This window comes from Typopeltis vanoorti, chromosome 12 (assembly GCF_054136105.1).
Source record: "Typopeltis vanoorti isolate ZY-2024b chromosome 12, IOZ_Tvanoo_1.0, whole genome shotgun sequence".
In the NCBI taxonomy this organism is placed as follows: Eukaryota; Metazoa; Arthropoda; class Arachnida; order Uropygi; family Thelyphonidae; genus Typopeltis; species Typopeltis vanoorti.
Window position 1 is genome coordinate 102,114,766 of NC_143560.1, and position 19,565 is coordinate 102,134,330.

Genomic DNA, 19,565 nt, shown 5'->3' on the forward strand with positions numbered 1-19,565 from the left:
GTGTACCCAGACCTAAAAAAAGTTTACAGCGATGACCAGTGGAACATCTGAGCTGTGCACAGGTATTCCACTGGTTTTAAACATTTAAAGAGGGGATGGAGTCCCTGCAGAATGAACCATGCTGTGGAGGCCAATTTCTATATGGACATATGAAAATGTGGTAAAAGCTATGGAAATTGTTACCCACGACAGGTGAATAACCACTAGGCTACTTGCTGTACAGCTTGGTTTTCAGTAAGGAAACAGCCAGATTAATCTTAGAAAAAGATTTGCACAAGAGGAAGATTTGTTTGAAGTTTGATAACATGCACCAGGTTACATGTTATCAAAATTTATCCATGCAGTTGATCAAGATCGTGATGAATTGCAAAGAACTGTCACTGCCGATGAAAGTTGGTTTTTATGTTTGATCTGGAAAAGAAATGCCAGAGCATGGAATGTCTTCTTCCCAGCAGAAGACAGTCAGTTGTTGCAAAAATGACGTGCCAAGACAATGATAATTGTTTCTTGAATGCTGCTAGAATTATCCATGATGAATTTGTTTCTGAGGACACCACAGTGAATGGTCAATATTATTTAGGAGAAATGCAACATCTGTATGCCTGCATGCAACATTTCAGGAAATAACTATTCCACAACAATGTGCCCACACACTGTGAAGCAATTTCTGGCTTCAAAGTCTATTAGTGCGATTGAACATCCCCTATTGTCTGGATTTGGTCCCATAGACACTTTTCTCTTCCCAAAGATGAAGTGTGCCTTGAAAGGGGAGCATTTCAGCAACATTAATGATATCCAATGCAGTGTTACACAGAAACTGAAGGAGGTTCCTGTTCAGGACTTCCACCATGCCTTCAAACATCTATACAACAGATGCAAACATTGTGTTGCAAGGGACAATTTCAATTATATTTCCTTGTTTTGATATAATAATAATTGTCACATGACTTAACAGGCACATTGTGTGTGTGAGAGAGAGATATTGGGAGTGGTGGTGGATAGGGAATTGAAGTTTAGGGGGCACAGGGCAACGTTGTCAAGGTCTTGGAGAAATTAGTCAAGAGAAGAATACAGGACTGGATAGATGAAAATGGGATACTGTATGGGGGACGACATGGTTTTGTGAAGGGTAGATCATGCCTCAGTAACTTGCTCACATTTTATAACACAGTGATGGCTGAACTGGATAAGGGTAATGGGTTTACAGTGATTCTACTGGACCTTGCCAAGGCCTTTGACAGGATACCACATGTTACTCTAATTAGTAAACTGGAGCAGATGGGGATGGATATAGGGTTGGTGAGATGGATAGGAGGGTGGTTGATGGAGACATACCAGAGAGTGGTTTATTCAGGAGTGGAGCCCAAAAGACGGCTTGTGACTAGTGGTGTGCCACAGGGTTCTGTTCTTGGACCGCTACTTTTCAATTTGTTCATTAACGATATAGGAAAGGATCTGAGAGGAGGTGTTCACTTGTTTGCTGATGATGCAAAGCTGGGTAGAGCAATTGTGAGTGCACAGGATGTCAGAATTTTGCAGGATGATTTGGATAGTTTGGAGGACTGGACTAGGGAAAATGGATGTCAATTTAATGTGGCAAAGTGTAAGCTAATGCATTTTGGAGTGAAAAGATTAGCAGCAGTATATCACATTGGTGGAACCGTACTCCAGCAGATTGATGAGGCCAGGGATTTGGGCGTGTTGGTGGATAGGGAATTGAAGTTTAGGGGGCACATTGCAAAAGTGGCCAAAACAGCTCATCAAATCACTTGGTTGCTGAAAATACTTTAACAAGCAGAGACAAACAAGTTATTGTTCCTCTATATCGAGCCTTGATAAGACCCCATCTAGACTACTGTGCCCAGATATAGGCGCCAGGGTTTCTTCTTGATGAGGAGGAGGTGGAGAGGATCCAGAGACTAGTGACCAAGATGATAGTAGGTCTGTGGAATGAACCTTATGAGAACAGGTGTTGAAAATTTGTGGGTTACAAAAATTGGTTGATAGGCAGAAAAGGGGTGATATGATTGAGACATTCAAATTACTGAAGGGTTTCTATAGGATTAATCCAGAAGATATTTTTGAGAATAGGATTGGTGGTGGGAGGACCAGGGGCCATACATGAAAGCTGGGCAAGAGTGTGGTTAGCAGGGGTGTTAGAACTAGGTTTTTTACTTGGAGAGTGGTGAATGAGTGGAATAAGTTGCCAGAGTCTGTTGTGGGTGCTGTGACAGTGAATGAGTTCAAGGCAAGGTATGATAGATACTGTGTGAATGTCGAATAGTTGCTCGACATGATGTTAGGGCCTCCCTCGATGAGTCTGTCGACTCCTTGGAGTTGCCCGAGATAATAATAATAATATGCATTTACAAATTGGTAATTAGTATAACGAGTGCATATCGAGTAATTATCAAGGGAGATTTCAGGTATATGGAACAGGGAATGGAATGAGGAAAGATCACATGGAAGGAAGGAAATGGAATTTATACAACTACTAAGAGATAAATTCTTGATGGAGGGCAGTAGTTCTTATAATAATATCAGAGGATTTGTCCATAATCTTGCATATTCCAATATCATAAAGCAGAATCATATTGTGTCTGTGCAGTTAGCCGAGTTGCTATGCGCTTCACAACCATATGCCTGGGAAAGGAGTGTCCAGGGTTCGATTTCCATCGTTGATGTGAGGAGCTTAAGGATCTTTCTCAGACATAGCCAAGTTAGCTGGTCTTGGGCATGGACTGCAGTTTTTCACCCCTGTTTATCTGGGGTTTTTCCTCTCACAAGCAGGCAAACCAGCCCCGTGAACACACGCAGCGACAGACATAGGACTAGCCACCTTATCCTTGGGATGGGTATGGCTTACAAGGACTAAAGATAAGCTCATGAGCAATACAAAGCACAGACAAGAAGAGAGACAAATATGGTAAGAAAGGCAAAACCAAATTATGAGAGGAAATTAACTCAGCAAGCCAAAGGAAATCTCAATTATCTTTCACTATGTGGTGAGTAAAAGAAAGAATGAACAATTATGAAATTATAATTTTATGATTGTTAATGAGAGGGGCCATAACATAAATAAATGAAATAGCTGGGTTACCAATTTGCAAAGATGTACTATCATCCAGTTGGAGATAATACAGTGCCAGATATGGCAGACTGATGTTAGAATTGATACAGATGAAATGGAGATGCTTAGGATATTTCATAATCTTAATGCGAATACAGCCATGGGATTACTTGAAATATTAGCCTGTGCATTACAAGAATGTGCAAGGAAATTGACAATGCTCTTAATTAAATCTCAGCTTAGGTTAGGTCCCAAGAAAGTATAAGAGAACAAAATAGTTCTGCTGCATAAAAGAGGCTTCAAGAGGTGGCAAGTTATAGGCTGATCAGTATCTTAGGGGGTTGTGGTAAAGGTAATGGAGAAGCAGATCACAGGCAAAATTCTATAATGGATGAATAAGGATGATACTCTGTGGTTGGAATAGAATGGCCTCATAAAGGAGAGGTCATTCTTTAGTAACGTACTCACTTTTTATAACAAGATAATTGAGTTGGTAAAGGAAATGGCTATTCAATGATATTTACTGCTGGAATTCACAAAGAACTCTGTTATACGAGTTGGATATTGTTATAGGGTTGGATATGAAGCTGGTGATATAGGTGACTGATAGCGAATATCAAAAAAAAAAAAAAAAAAAAGCAGTATATGGAGGAACAGATTCCAGGAGAAAGCAAGTAACAGTGTGCAGCAGGGTTTAGTGTTGCTGCTGCTGATTCTTTTGTACAGTAACACATTATGTTCCTTTGAGGCCCTAGGTGCAATTTTGTTATTAACTACAAATAATGAAATGCATTTCATTATTTGTAGTTAATAAATAAATAAATAATAATGTTCACTAAATAAATATAAACATTCACTATATTTTTAGAGGCATATTATCTTGTTGCTATGTAATTTTTGAGGCTCCTCAAGATGAAAAAGCCCTAGGCGCACAACTATTGGGTAATCTGCCACTGCTTTTGTAGATAAATTATATAAGAAATTATCTGTTTGTTGATGATGGAAAATCGAGTAGCATAATAGTTGCAGGATTTAAATAAACTGACAGCATTGAAAATATGATGGGTGCCAGTTTAAAGTGAAACAATGTAAGGTTATGTACTTTGTGATGAAAAGATTACAAAAGGTGTGTAACACATTAACAGAGCTGGACTTCAAGAAATTGATGTGAACAGAGATTTCAAGGTTACAGTACATAGGGAGTAAGTTCAGAAGGCATATTGCAAAAGTGGCTCACAGGATTACTTGGTTATTGAAGACCATACCCAGACAAATAGTGAGGGTAGGACGTTATCATTCCTCTTGATATAGCAAGATCAGGATTACTGTGCACCAATCTGGTCTCTTGTTTTCTTTTGAGAATAATGAATGACAGAGAGGATCCAGAGGAGAACTGTCAGTGAAATGTTTCCTGTGAAGAGAAATTGAGGGTTTCTGGGTTGCAAAAGTTGGTTGATAGCTAGAAAAGAGAGAATATTACAAAAACGTGCAAGTTGTAAGAAGGGATTTAGAAGACTTATGCAGAGCTAATTTTTTAGTATATGACTAGATGGAGGAGAACAAAGGGATTATTGAATAAGAGTGTGGTAAGCAAGAAAATCAGGACAAGATTTTTTTGCTTCGAGAGGAGATAGATGAGTGGAATGAGTTGCAAGTGCTTTGTGAGTAAATGAGTTGAAAGATAGCTGTTATTTAAGTGTGTTCAGTATTATTATCACCAGGCTACCTCCATCCAATTAATTTGGATGGAGTTAGCCTGGTTCATCCGTTGTCTCTCTCTCTCTCTCACTCACATACACAACACTCATCAAATTTTGCTATAAACTCATTCAGTGAGTCTAGCCTCTATCCATAATTCTCTAGATTACATGCCCTTCAGTATATCATCACAGCTTTTTTTTTTTTCATCTCTTTAAATCCTGGTGACCAGATCTGAGTACAGCAAATCTAGAAGTAGTCTGATTATCCAATAGAACTAACACCCTCTTATCTCTGATATAACAGCTTTCCTCAGCATTGTACTGCTATGGATTTCTTCATCACCTTTGCAATACATCTCTAGAACTTTAAATTTCTATCCACAGTCATCCTAGATTCCTTGTCCCATTCACTTCTGGCCAAGTATATATAGTAGGCATCTTCTCATTTGTGCATCTCAACAGTCAACATCTCACATTTAGCTACATTAAAGTAACATCTTTATAAGACTGTTTTACTTATACTGTATTTCCTCATCCATCTTATTTAAGTGATCATACCACCTTAAATTATCTTTCCTCACACATCTCCTAGAATGTAACCTTTCTAATATCTTCATTTTCAATATGATTCTGCCACTGATATCATTGGTTAACTCCACTGATTTTGCTTAGAACCCTCATATCTGTGGTTTCTAGTCTTCAATCAAGTGCTTTATTTCTAACCTAACTCTAAGATCCAGAACTTAAAACTGGTTTGAACACAGTCTTGTATACTGCTAGTTTGCTGTTTTCTCTCTTGTTCCATATAAGTTTATTCAACTGTCTTTGCTTATTCCATTGTTGATTTCCAAATTTAATTTGGCATCTTCAATAAAAACTGTGCATAAATAGCTAAAATATTTGACTTGTTCTACAGATTCTCCACTGAAAATGCATCTTAAGTTTTATATGCACCTCTATTTTTATAGTTTTGGTCTTTTTGTATTGCTGATATTCATGCCAAATTTGTTACAGCTGTTATGCAAATTAAACTGAAACAAAATTTTCACAATATATTACCATAAAACATTGGATTCATTTTTATTCAGAGGAATAAACAGAGTATTGCTCACTATTTTTTCAGAAGAATCAAAATATCCCTCTATAATGATATCACAATGAGAATGGGGGGGGGGGAAGAAAACGTAGATTTATTGTAACACTAAATACCATGCGGACACAATTAGAGAATGTACTATACGTAGCGACAGTTAATGAAAATTGGACACATCTGGAATGAAAGCGACCCGACATAATGATAAACAAATTTCCCTCCCACAGATGCTAAACATTATCATTAAGACAATATAATTTTACAGATAAAATTTAATTGAAAACATTCAAACTACCATGCGGCATATATATATATATATATATAATTATGTAAAAATGCATCCAATCAACACAGAACGGACACATTATACCTTCAAGTGAGTTTCTTCTTGAAACGAAATGCAGATTGTGACACCTCCTAGTATAAACATGTCAAAGAAATCTAGGAAATATACTCTATTTATATTACACTTAATTTTTAAAAAATGCTGGTCACGACCAGTGGCGTACTTAGGATTTATGCTTGGGGGAGGGGGGAGAGTTGAGTAGACGATTTGAGAAAACACACTACGCATCGCATACTACCTATGACTAAGCATCTGCAATGATCGCTAATTCATAAGTAGTATAGAAATAGAAGACACGACACAATAGAAATAAATTAAGAAAAAAAAGAATTTTAATTACGAAAAGATTTTTGGAAATTTTTCTAATGTTTTTTTTTTTCCCTTTTCCTTTAAGGGAAAGGGCCCCTTGTCTCCGCCCTGTGAGTGTGCCACTGGTCACGACCATGGGTCGCGATTAGCAGTTTGAAAAACACTCACCTAACTCATCTTCAATTGAAAAATCAAAAATATTCCAGACTCTGGAATATTTTTGATTATCCAAACGCCATGAAGTGATCCGAATCAGAATTTTTTCTATAAAGAAGGGATTATGTTGCACTGATGCTCCTGTTGAGCTACATAGTGTTGCTTTTGTCATAAAGCCCGAACTGTATAGTTCATTTCATAACCAGATTTTACTCTACTTTCGATTTTGCAATTACTTTGTTCATACGGGCGCCTCCACGGAGCTCCGAAGACTCAACGCGGGAGACCCAATCTATCCACACAATCTATCATACGAATATGAATAGCTTTAGCGATATTAAAATTCATTAAAAAAAAAAATGAACAAACTGAGTTCACATTCCTCTTGAATTGAAGAAAAAAAAAAACATATTGAACTTAAGTCATTACACATTTGTTTAGACATTTCATTTGCGAAATCTCATAGCAGTCTAACGCCTTATCTTTTACCAAAGGCAACAGGCTGCACTCCTGTAGAAATTTGTAGAGACTTGTATTCTATTTCAACTAGCACACTGCCGAAATGCACTCATCCTGGATGATGGTGAGAAATGGAGTCTAACTGTGAAGTGATGTTCCAAATCATAACTAGTATTTATTTGTATGTATTAGTTAATGTGTCTGTTTCCAAGGTCTTTGAACTCTGGAATTAAAAACCCTAGATATTTTGTTAAGAGGGAAAGAAAAAAAAATTAAAAACGCTTCGTGAATACATCAAAGATAGATTAACTATAAAATCTGAGGAGAGGGGAGAGAGAGAGAGAGAAAGAGAGAGAGAGAGTTCCTTTGTGACTAGAATCGCGCCTCAAAGGTTGTTCTTCTGAAGACCTAGGGTCATGGAAAATTAGCATGAGGTGACTGTTTATACTGTTCTTGAAATAAATTAATTTTCTCTTTTCAATCTATTATCCACATATCATTAAAATACATCTGCGAAAAATACAAAAACACTGTTAATGTGATGAATGGTTTGATGTATCCGGCTAATAAATTGCACCTCTGGGTATGCCTCAGTAGCACAGTTGCAAGGACCAAGCGATATTTTCATTTCACTTGGAAACACCGAGATTTGGATTCCATCTAGGTCTCGAGGAACCATTATAAGGACTTTCCAAATGAAGGTGAACTAGTCAATCTTACAATGCACAGTTTTTCACCGCAAAGCAGACAAATCGCAGCAGAATACAACATGGAGTCAAATAACATTGAGGGAGGTCCACTCATATATATAGCTCATCATAAATTCATTCACGGTCTTCGCACTCACAACACACTCTTGAGCATTGCCTGGGCCATTGCCAGATTAGATCGCACCCTGAGGCAAACAATTAAATATCGCCCCTGATGGATTATAAGACAAAAATATAAGAAAATCTCCAATTTCTATTTTTGTTTTTATTACAAGCGAAACATTAATATAAAACGACTACATAATAATATTAATTAAATGTTTGCTCTACGGGGATATCGCACAATAAAAACTGTTTATAAGCTCTTCAAAATTTAAATTATAAGCTATGTCCGCCTCTGTCGATATAGTTGCTAGACCAACCAATCTTTCTTGGGTAATTGCTGTTCGCAAATAATTTTTAATCAGTTTAAGCTTGGAAAATCTTCTTTCCGCACCTGCTACAATTCCTGTTAGAGTAGTAGTCACTGCGCCTACCGCAATATGGCTCAACGAGCGCCCTTATTAAGCAGCGCCATGAGGCAGGCTGCTTCTATGCTACACCCTGTCGACGCTACTGAGAGCATTGCATTCCTACATTCCAATCACTCGCCCCTCTCCACTCAACAAGCTTTAAAATTTTAAAGTTTTAATGAAGTTTTAAGAATACTGAGTAGGTTTCAAGGGCAAAAGTGATGCGATTTCAAGGTGCCAAAATTTTAAATTAAAGGATGGATTGACCCATATAGTAAGCTGTGAAACTATATTAAATTTCTTACGTGATAACTCCATTCCTCTCCCAGAATCATCAAGAGAAATTGCCCAGTTACCGGCTGAGACAAACAGCGGGGATTGGCGAACACAATAGACCATGGCAATTACTCGAAAACAATCCACGAGCCCATTATTTTATAATTAAAAAAATAAAATGACGAATAATTAAACAGAAAACAAAGCCCTATAGCAGATATTTAGACACATTTGCACGTCAGCACACCGGGAAATTCCCAGTAGTACGTCGAGCATGTCCGACCTGGAAGGTAAAGTACCGTATTACCTTATTCAAGAGCTAATTGAAAGTTGTGAGACAATTCTTCGGAAAAGAGAAATGGAAATGAAGCCTATATGTTGTATACTGCTTACTACATTTTCTAAGGAAGAAAAATGCTGATTAGTACATCAATAAAGCAAAGCCTATGGTTGAACTTCTAATAAATCGACACAAATACTTATATACAAGCACTTCTGATTATAATCTGCTTAAAATTTTGGAACTCTTTGATAAGCTTTCATTACGATTCAATAGCTATGTAAAGATGTCAATAGGAGTAATGAAAAATGTTGTTGTCTTTCTATACCCATGGTAGGAGAATAACTGAGGGTATACTGCTGCAAATTTGTTGTACAAATGGTGTCCAAAACCAAAGGACGACAACTATTTCTAAAGATCACAACCGTAAATTCAGACGAATCAGCTTGTGTCAATTTCTGTAACTGAGGATTTCGAGTAGAAAGCGGGTACACATTCAGATTTTCTAATTGCGCACAAAGGGTTCACGTGATAGCACTCAACAGGATAAATAGGTAAAGGCTGCACTGAACGAATTGTATCTGAAGGAAGCTCTTTTTGTGAAGGAATAAAGTTGCAAACTTGGATGTCTTGTAATGTTTCAAAGACATCGTCTAGATGATTTCACACGGGAAAGAATTATTGGAAAGCTTGAAGAAGAAGACCGCAGAATTATTAATACTGCCAGAGAGTTTGGAATCTCACACAGCGTTGCATCCAGGCTCTGGGCAGCGTTTCAAACCAATGGAATGTGTTCCAGACGTTTGCTAAGAGGTCACTCTCGCTTTACCACGGAGCATGAAGACAGATTGTTGGATATAATATCAAAACGTAATTGATGGCAGGTCAGCTTGTAAGTTGGCTTTGTTCAAGCACAAGTACGCGGATATCTCGACAAACTGGGGGTAAGACGTCTGTGACAAGTAGGCCTATACACCCGAAGGCCTGTAGTCTGTGCTCCTTTATCCACAGCTCATCGTAGAGCACGTTTTCGGTGATGTTGTATCCATGAAAATTGGAAAAGACATTAATGGGTTAATGTACTCTTTATAGATGAGAGTCGTTTTAGTCTTTCCTCCGATCAAGACGACACTTGATCTGGCCTGAAAGTGGTGCTGCCTATCATAACCCCAACACCACCGTATCTATTTCTTGTAATAGATAGATACGGGGGTGCTGGGGTCATGGTGTGGGGGGCATTATGCTTAATGGATGCAAAGAACTAGAGGTACTGGAAAAAGAGACCATGACTGGTGAAAGATATTGCAAATGAAGGATAGTATGTGGATCAATGTTTAAGCTCCCAGTTGTAGTGATCGTATAACTAGGATGTCAGAGTACTTCATGGTTTGTCAAATGAGTAGTATGAGTGGAGAGTACTATCGTCAGTAAAGCTGTGTATGGGAATAGTGGTTATTGTGAGTATGTCACTTATGTACAGGAGATCTCAAGAAAGTAGGTGATAAGACAGCCTTGAGCCATTCCACAGCATCGGTGGTGAAGCTTGAATAGAGGAAGCCATCTACCATGACTCGCAGAGAACGACCATAGAGAAAGCTGGCTACCCAATTACAGAGAATGGCAGGGATACCGAAGGATGGCAATTTGTTTACTAGGCTTCGATGCCATACACGGTGGAAAGCTTTGGAAATGTCAAAGGTGACGGTACAAGTTTTTCCGAACCTTTTCTTTTCATGGTATGTGCCTGGTGGTGAGTGATGTAAGCCATCACTTCTCTCCTCTCCAATGCTTTTTGAAAGGAGAGGGATGATGACAATTGATTAGTAGTTTAACTTCTATCACCCTTTTTTGGAATAGGATGGATATGAGTTGCTTCCATGCATTAGGATAAGTACGAGATGTGTATAATAAATTATAGAGACAATTCAGGACGGGTGTTAGGGCTGGAGCACAATGCTTGAGAACAATAGGAGAGATGCTATCAGGACCAGAAGACGTTTTAGTATCTTCTTCTTTATTTCAAGTTATTTACTGGTCTTCTGATGAGTTTTTGTCGAAAAGTTATAGGGAGCATACGTGCTTGGATTCCGGTATGGTAGGAGGTGATTTCCTTTATCTATACAGGAATTTGAGGAAAAGAGTGATGCAAGACGTCAGCTTTATTTTTGAGTGAAGTGACAGTGGTGCCATATTCTTATATCTCAATGTTCGTTTCATCATTGCACTCATCCTCTGATTTGTATTTGCAATTTTTACTCTGTGACCTTTGAATTTCAGTTTCCTATCTACCAAACGTCAGATCACTAACATCATCAGTTTCTGCAAGCATAATCCCATCATAACATGACTGCTTATTTTATTTTTATTATTTTTATGACACTTCCATCCATGAAAGGTTAAACACGTAGTACTTAGGTCGACAAGGAACAGATAATCTCAGAATCCTGTTGCAGAGAATGAAAATCACCTTCCACCTAAATTCTATTTTAACAATTATAACCGAAATGAAATTGATATAGTTCAAAAACTTAACAGCACCGTTAGATACCGATCAATCTAATTTAATTCTGGCTGGCTCGTGTCTTTTAGGAAGAGGGGGGAAAAAACGCTGGAGATGAGACTAGCTACATCAAAGACCTATAGATGAAAATCAATATAATGGTTCTACGCATACTACACGAGATTTATCTCTCCGACAAAAGGTCGTAGTAGGTAGGGAGGTTCTATATAATCAAGTAGGAAAAATATTTTTCAAAATTTATTATAAACATATGTATCTAAATTAATACTTTTTAAATGCCACTATTTTACATAGAACATCTATTTTAAATATTCTATCGAGGAGCCATGACAGACAAGCAGATGGGGTTCTCAAACTCGAACGAAGCAAAGGGCCAGTCAATTAGATGTATATCAGACGGGCTGTATTCAATATTATTCTGTGACCCAAAACATAAAATAAAAAAAAGAAAGGCTTAAACAAAGGCCCTTTTGTTGCAGGGCCTTTACGACTTACGTAAACAGTTACGCCACCATTTAAATTTTAAATTTATAACCAATTTTATTTTTGAATTTTAAAAATATAACAAGTTTAGAAAATATAAGTTCAATTACATTTTATTCATATTTTAAGAAAATTATTTAAATACATAATTTTGACTTACAAAAATAAAGATTTTTATCTACGAGTCCTTTTTTTTTAGGGTTACTCGGTGATCAGCATTCATTTTAAAAATTTTATGGAATTTACAACAGTGTTAAAAAAAACTTTTTTTTTTTTATTATCCCGACGTTTCGATCTTCACATCAAGATCATCATCTGGAGCGTACATAAATATACAGGACAAGCTGAGTTACATCATTAACTGTAAGCTAGAGAAACAATGATTTGATCACATGTTATTATACTGGCGTGACCTCTGGTGGAAAAAATAAAACAAAAAATAAAAAAAATAAAATAAAATAAAAAATAAAATTTTACATCAAGTTAAATTCTATTTTTACAATGACAGGAATAAACATTCTTTTAGATGGTTTTCTTTTAGAAACAATTGGTGTCCTATTTTTAGTATTACAATTCTTATTTTTGATTTACAATACTGGATTTTCTACAGTCCTGTTTATAGTTGTTCTTGGTGAGGAAGGTCGAATATATACCTTCCATATGTTTGGGATTTTTAAACAATCATTGTTGTTCAGATTGGGGTGGTTGCTGATAATCTCACAGGCTTCCTTGAATTTCCGTTCATACCATGTTCTAGTGTGATGTAGATAGCTGGTAGTTTTCCAGTCAATTCTGTGTAAGGTATTCAGGGCATGATCAGAAAGGTCAGCTTCACCATAATTATTATATTTAATGTGTATTAATATTTAATGTGTATATTTAATTATTATATCTAATAAGAATAGTGCGTCCTGTTTCTCCTATATATGGTGTTTCTCCTATATATAACAAAACAATAACAAGCAACATAACTAAACATGAATTAACAGCGATAAAATCACTCAAAACAAATCCGAACATAGTAATAACCAGAGCCGATAAAGGAAATACCACTGTCATTTTAAACCGTACCACTTATATAGAAAAAATAAATCTGTTGGTCTCTGACAATAACACATACAAATTAGTTAACTCAACCCAACTAACAGAACAAAAAACAAAACAGAGAAACTACTTAAATCAATTACCACATGGCCCGAAGATACAGTCAAAAAACTGTTCCCTTTACGCGCGCTCCCCTAGAATTTACGGGCTACCAAAAATTCACAAAGAAAACACCCCGCTAAGACCTGTCGTTGAAGGAATTGATAGCCCGACGTATCACTTAGCCAAAAAATTAGCGGCAACACTCAAGGAGTTGGTAGGTCATTCCCCTTCCTAAATCAAAAACACACAACACTTCATAAACATCATCAAAGACATTACATTAGAAAAAGATGATTTATTAGTCAGTTTTGACGTCTGTGCCCTCTTTACGAATGTCCCAATCAATGACACAATCCTTCTCCTACAGAACAAATTCCCTTCAGATATCACGACGCTTTTTGCGCATGTATTACGGTCGGGTTATTTTGTATAGCAAAACGCCTTCTACTTATAAAAAGAAGGCACAGCCATGGGCTCGCCATTATCCCCCCCCCCCCCCCATTGCTAACTTTTACATGGAACATTTTGAGCAACTTGCCCTAGATTCCTCCCCTCTAAAACCCAAAGTTTGGCTTAGATACGTTGACGATGTTTTCGCGATCTGGTCCCATGGCCGCCAGACATTAGACACATTCCTTAGCCACCTAAACAAACAACACAAACGCATATAGTTCACAATTGAAATTGAAAAACACAACACACTTCCGTTTCTAGATACACTTGTCACACGTCTTCCCTCGGGCAATCTTTCCTTCACTGTTTACCGAAAACCGGCACATACGGGACAATATATACACATAAACTCCTACCACCACCCAACACAAAAACTAGGTGTCATCAACATGCTAAAAAACAGAGCTCAGACGATTTGTTCCAGTGAACAGGCACTGAAAGACGAATTTAAAATTATCAGTAATAACTTACAAAAAAACGGATACAGCCAAAACACTATAAACAAAATTCTCTACAAAACCACAATTAAAAACAAAGACAAACCAAACCAGACTACAGTAAAACTATAACCATTCCCTACATTAAAGGAATAACAGACAAAATAAACAGAGTACTACAAAAGTACAACTTCAAAGCCATTTTTAAACCTCCTGCAAAATTAAAAAGCTTACTCAACTCATCCAAAGACCCACTCCCTCCACTAGCTCACCCTGGAGCATACCGGATTTATTGTACTTGCAACATACCATATATAGGAGAAACAGGACGCACTATTCCTATTAGATATAATAATTAAATATACACATTAAATATTAATACACATTAAATATAATAATTATGGTGAAGCTGGCCTTTCTGATCATGCCCTGAATACCTTACACAGAATTGACTGGAAAACCACCAGCTGTCTACATCACACTAGAACATAGTATGAACGGAAATTCAAGGAAGAACGTGAGATTATCAGCAACCACCCCAATCTGAACAACAATGATGGTTTAAAAATCCCAAACATATGGAAGGTATATATTCGACCTTCCTCACCAAAAACAACTATAAACAGGACTGTAGAAAATCCAGTATTGTAAATCAAAAATAAGAATTGTAATACTAAAAATAGGACACCAATTGTTTCTGAAAGAAAACCATCTAAAAGAATGTTTATTCCTGTCATTGTAAAAATAGAATTTAGCTTGATGTAAACATTTATTTTTTATTTTATTTTATTTTATTTTTTTATTTTTTATTTATTTTTTATTTTATTTTTTTCCACCAGAGATCACGCCAGTATAATAACATGTGATCAAATCATTGTTTGATCACATGTTATTAGCTTACAGTTAATGATGTAACTCAGCTTGTCCTGTATATTTATGTACGCTCCAGATGATGATCTTGATGTGAAGATCGAAACGTCGGGATAATAAAAAAAGTTTTTTTTATCTACGAGTCCTTTTTTTAATTTGATTTTGATCTTTTCCTCTGTACTAACATGTCAATATCTGCTTTTTCGTTTCGTGTTACAATATGAAGTATTGCATTTAATCTAGAATCTTTTATCCGTGAACGGAACCTTGACTTATTAAGTTTCATAATTGAAAATAATCGCTCACTCATAGGTGCTTCCAAAGATTGATAACAGTTTTGCATAATAAATTTTATATTTGGGATATTTAGATATTGCCGAGGTATTTATAAAAATTTCGAATGCCAACTTCGTTATATTTATTTTTTAGTTCAGTATTGCGCTGGAGTTCGATTACTTCCATTTGTAATTCTTCGTCAACATTTTCAATATTAATTTAAAAAAGTGAACTGAATAATAATAATAATTCATTTTCAAGCGTTGAAATCTTTTTTCAAATTCAATTTTCAATTATTCAATTTGAGGAATGTACTTTTAAGCATCATTATTATTTCGAGAAATCGATTTAAGTGTAGGAAAGTGGGCTAAATTATTCTTTGCCAAAGATAGAGTTTTGCCAGAAATGACTTAATCGATTCATACATATGATATATCAACTGTTCACGTCCTTGCAGAGCAGTATTCAAAATGTTTAAGCGGCTTGTAATATCAACTAAAAAGGCCAAGTCTTTGCACCAATCTTCGTCGGTGAGCTGAGGAATCAATCATTTTCCTTTGGATGAATAAACATGTCAATTTCTTTTAAGAGTTCAAAAAATCTTTTTAAAACGACGCCACGACTAAGCCACCTAACCTCCGTATAATATAGCAAACTGCATGTAATGTGAATCCAATTCATCCAACAAAGCATTGAATTGTCGATGATTCAAGACTTGAGAGCGTATCCAGTTTACTATTTTAATTACTACACTCATGACGTGTTCCATCTTTAGTTTTTTAGCACAAAGTGACTCCTGGTGTATTATGCAATGAAACAATTTAAGTTTGTCCTTGCACAACATTTCCTTTTTCATTTGAAGTTTTGTAACAAGTCCCACGTTAACACCAACCATAGCAGGATCCCCATCTGTGTTCACACTTACTAATTTTGACCAGTCCACGTGAGCATTTTCAAGACTTTTCTCAATACACAAATATAAGTCATTTCCTTTCGTTATTTCCTGTCGTCATAGTTCTTATGGTTGTTTCATGATGGCGTTTTAGGTTATAATCTTTCACCACGGCGACACTTTGTCTACATATCAAACATGTTGGAATATTTTTTACTTCTACAAAGAAATATGCCTTCTCTCATTTTTCTTGAAAAGTTTTGCCTTCTTCATCTATTTTTCTTTTTTTAACTTTAAATTCAGACATTGTTATGGGCAAAAAAAATATAAGTTATTGAGGTAACTTTTTATTAACATACTATCATATTAAAATGGTAGTAGCCTGTAACTTATTGACATTGTATCACGTGGCTTAAAATGGCTACGTGGCAAGTAACTTCCATTCAGTGTTGCCAACATTTGATAATAGAAACATGGTACGAAGAATTGTAGTAATAAGTTTTACTTTTGTTTAAAGCTGTCATAAAATATTTACAAGTTTAAATTTTTTTTCTGTTTTAATCCCGCAGGATGTTAGAAACATTGATTTTTAGAAAAGAAATCATTAAGGGCCACTAGTTTGCGACCCCCTGGTCAAGCAGAAGTAGTGTCAACTATTACACTGAAGTACCTTTTTCTAATAATAAACAAGCTCAGTCGGTATAGACGAAGCCCTTTGGTCGGAAAAACCTGGGTTCGATTCCCGTCCATGGCGTGAGGAACCTTTATCTGATCTCTTTCGACAAAAGGTGAGTTGGCCTCATACGGAGGTGGGGTTTTTTCATGTGGAAACTCGGGTTTTTCGTCCCTCAGAAAAGGCAAACCAACCCTTGAACACACACGGATCTACAGTCAAAAATACTTACTTAAAAATCCCTCAATGAGGGTTTATCCTGTCCGAAGGGACGGATGAGGAAAAATGGGGAACTCCACACGACAACAACAAACAAATTATTTCTAAGTATTTTGTTTTCATTGTGAGATTTGTTTATATTTTAATTCAATAAGTCATAGTGAGTAAAATGTTAACTATATTACTGTCAACGTTTTCCCCTAGTGGTATAAATACATGTAAAATATAATTTTCTAACTTCAATGGGGTTTTCAGTAACAGATATTTCCCTGTCTCATAGAATTTAGCTGCAGTATTTTTTCAATATTTCTAATCACGTATGCAAAATCGGAACAGTGGAAAATATTTCACATTGTACTTTAAACAGTTTACGAAATAAAAAAATAAAGGCAAATACAAAATAATAATGACAAAATAATAATGACATAGTAATGATCATGTTTTTCGCAATGATCTTGTTATCTTGCGGCGTAGAGCACTGATAGTCTATTCCATGGGTGTTCAATCTTTTAGCTTGCCTGGGCCACATTGAGTGAAGAGGAATTGTTGTGACGCAGATAAAAGGTATAATATAGTTAATGTACATAAGTAACAAAACTTCCTTTATATTTTAAAATTTTTTATTATAACATTAAAAAAAGAGAGCAGCATAAACACAAAATTAGTGTGTTTAAGCTGTGTGTTTATGAGATATTTGGCCTTGTTTAAGTGAAACCAATGCATCAATATCTGGTTCGATGGAAGCGTTGCAATTCGTAACGAGCTCTGAAGGTTTTCTCGTCAGAAATTTTTGATCTCACTTTACTCTTCGTATGCTTCATTCTTGAAAATAGTTGTTCACAAATGTGCGTACTACCAAAAAAGCGATGGCATGAATAAAGCGTGACTGTGAAGCGAAGGATATTTTTCTCTGGGAAGATAAGTCTCATAAAATCTAACAGGATAGGTCTCATAAAAATCTAGCAAACAGACATGATCAAATTTTTCTTACAGTTGAATATCTGATTGCAACTCTATACATTCCATTTGAAAATTCGAAGGTAATGTATTTATGTCGACTGAAAATGGAGTTCCAAATATACAAAAACACTGATAATTTTTTCTGAAATCTTGAAGCATATTATCAAATTCCTGTAGCAAAACGGAAAGAAAGACAGCATATTTTTTGCATCACATAAGAATGTTAAAAGTTTAAGATCTTATGGGGCCGCATTACTAACAGTCCAGGACCGCCCGCGGGTTGGACACCCCTGGTCTATTTAATATATCATTCGCTTATTCACATGAATATCGGAGTCTATTTCTGCTTTGTTACCAGATATTTTATTCGTTTCACAGTCAACAAAGCTTCAGAGGAAGAAAAACTTATAACGACCTCTCTAACACTTTTCCATTTTCAACTACTAGCTATCCTCTCGCAATTTGCTTAACATATAGTTGGTGGATTGAGTGGTGGAGACAGAGAGATGTAGAGTAAGTGTCTTCCCTCGATGAGTCTTTGGACTCCCTGGAGGTGTCACGTAATAATAATAATAATAATAATAATATTGCAAAAAGTTATATCTGAGCGTCAATGTTACTATTTTTTTAAGATCTGATTTTTTTGGAGAAAAATTTGTTTCCTCCAAAATGGTATAATCAGTGTGGTTAGGCCTCTGCAAATATATTACATTATCTCGTGGACATAGCACTGATTGCGGTATGTAGTGATGATACAAAAAATGAAAAAAAAAAAAACTATCAATTTGAAGTCGAGGTAGATTATGAGCTATGATGATAGTTTACCATATCTGTTAACTGTAACAGTTAACAGATATGGTAAACTTCCTCCCCAAAATTTTCCTCCCAAAAATTCGACTTTTTCATATCCCTGTTTGGGATATGAAAAAGTCGAATTTTGGGGAGGAAAAACATTGCCACTAGCATCAGATTGGCTTACTCACCTTCAGCTGAAAAGTTATTATAAAATGTACCTCGCATGATTCGGACCCAGGTCTTCCCAACCAATCAGCACCTTCGATTATAGCAACTCCCCATAACAGAGCGGGAGAGCATCGGGGCCATTTGATAAGGTTTCAGGCTCTGGGAAAGCTTCTAATGTGTGAGAAATTATACATTTTATACAAAGTTCAGTCAATACATTTAGCAAATATAACATAACATTAGTCATTACATTTAGAAAACAAAACAACAGAGGACTGTATTGAATTAGGAGGACCTAATCTCACTTCTTTCAAACCTTGATTACCACCTCTCCTAATGCTTAACATACATGAGCACGGATAATTAAACGTACCCAAATAATTCGTATCCTTCGTCACAATGATAAGTAGAAGTGGAACCCGGCTGTCTTTCTTCACTGGACAATGTCACGTAAGAATATATAGGAACTGCTGGATGAGGGCACTGTTTACCTGACATAATCAAAACATAAACGAAATTAATGAACTTATTTTAAATAAAATATCCTGAAAATATGTTTAAAACACTATGCAAACTAAAGAAACCCTAGAGTATTCATATTATATATAAACTAAATTATATATAAACTAAAGTAATTTTAATTTATATATATATATATATATATATATATATATATATATATATAGAGAGAGAGAGAGAGAGAGAGAGAGAGAGAGAGAGAGAGAGAGAGAGAGAGCAGAATAGTAAATAATTTTCAACAG

The 19,565-nt window shown here is 36.0% G+C and overlaps 1 protein-coding gene across 1 annotated transcript in view; it reads right to left on the bottom strand.

Annotated features, from left to right (window-relative positions):
* LOC150101079 (P-selectin-like) overlaps positions 1–19,302 on the bottom strand; it is a 337,168-nt gene extending 317,866 nt beyond the window's left edge. Inside the window, exon 1 of the mRNA XM_090401605.1 lies at positions 19,178–19,302. Coding sequence (XP_090257731.1) covers positions 19,178–19,302 — 125 coding nt within the window. The remainder of the gene's footprint in view (positions 1–19,177) is intronic.
* Between the last annotated feature and the right edge of the window lie 263 nt (positions 19,303–19,565).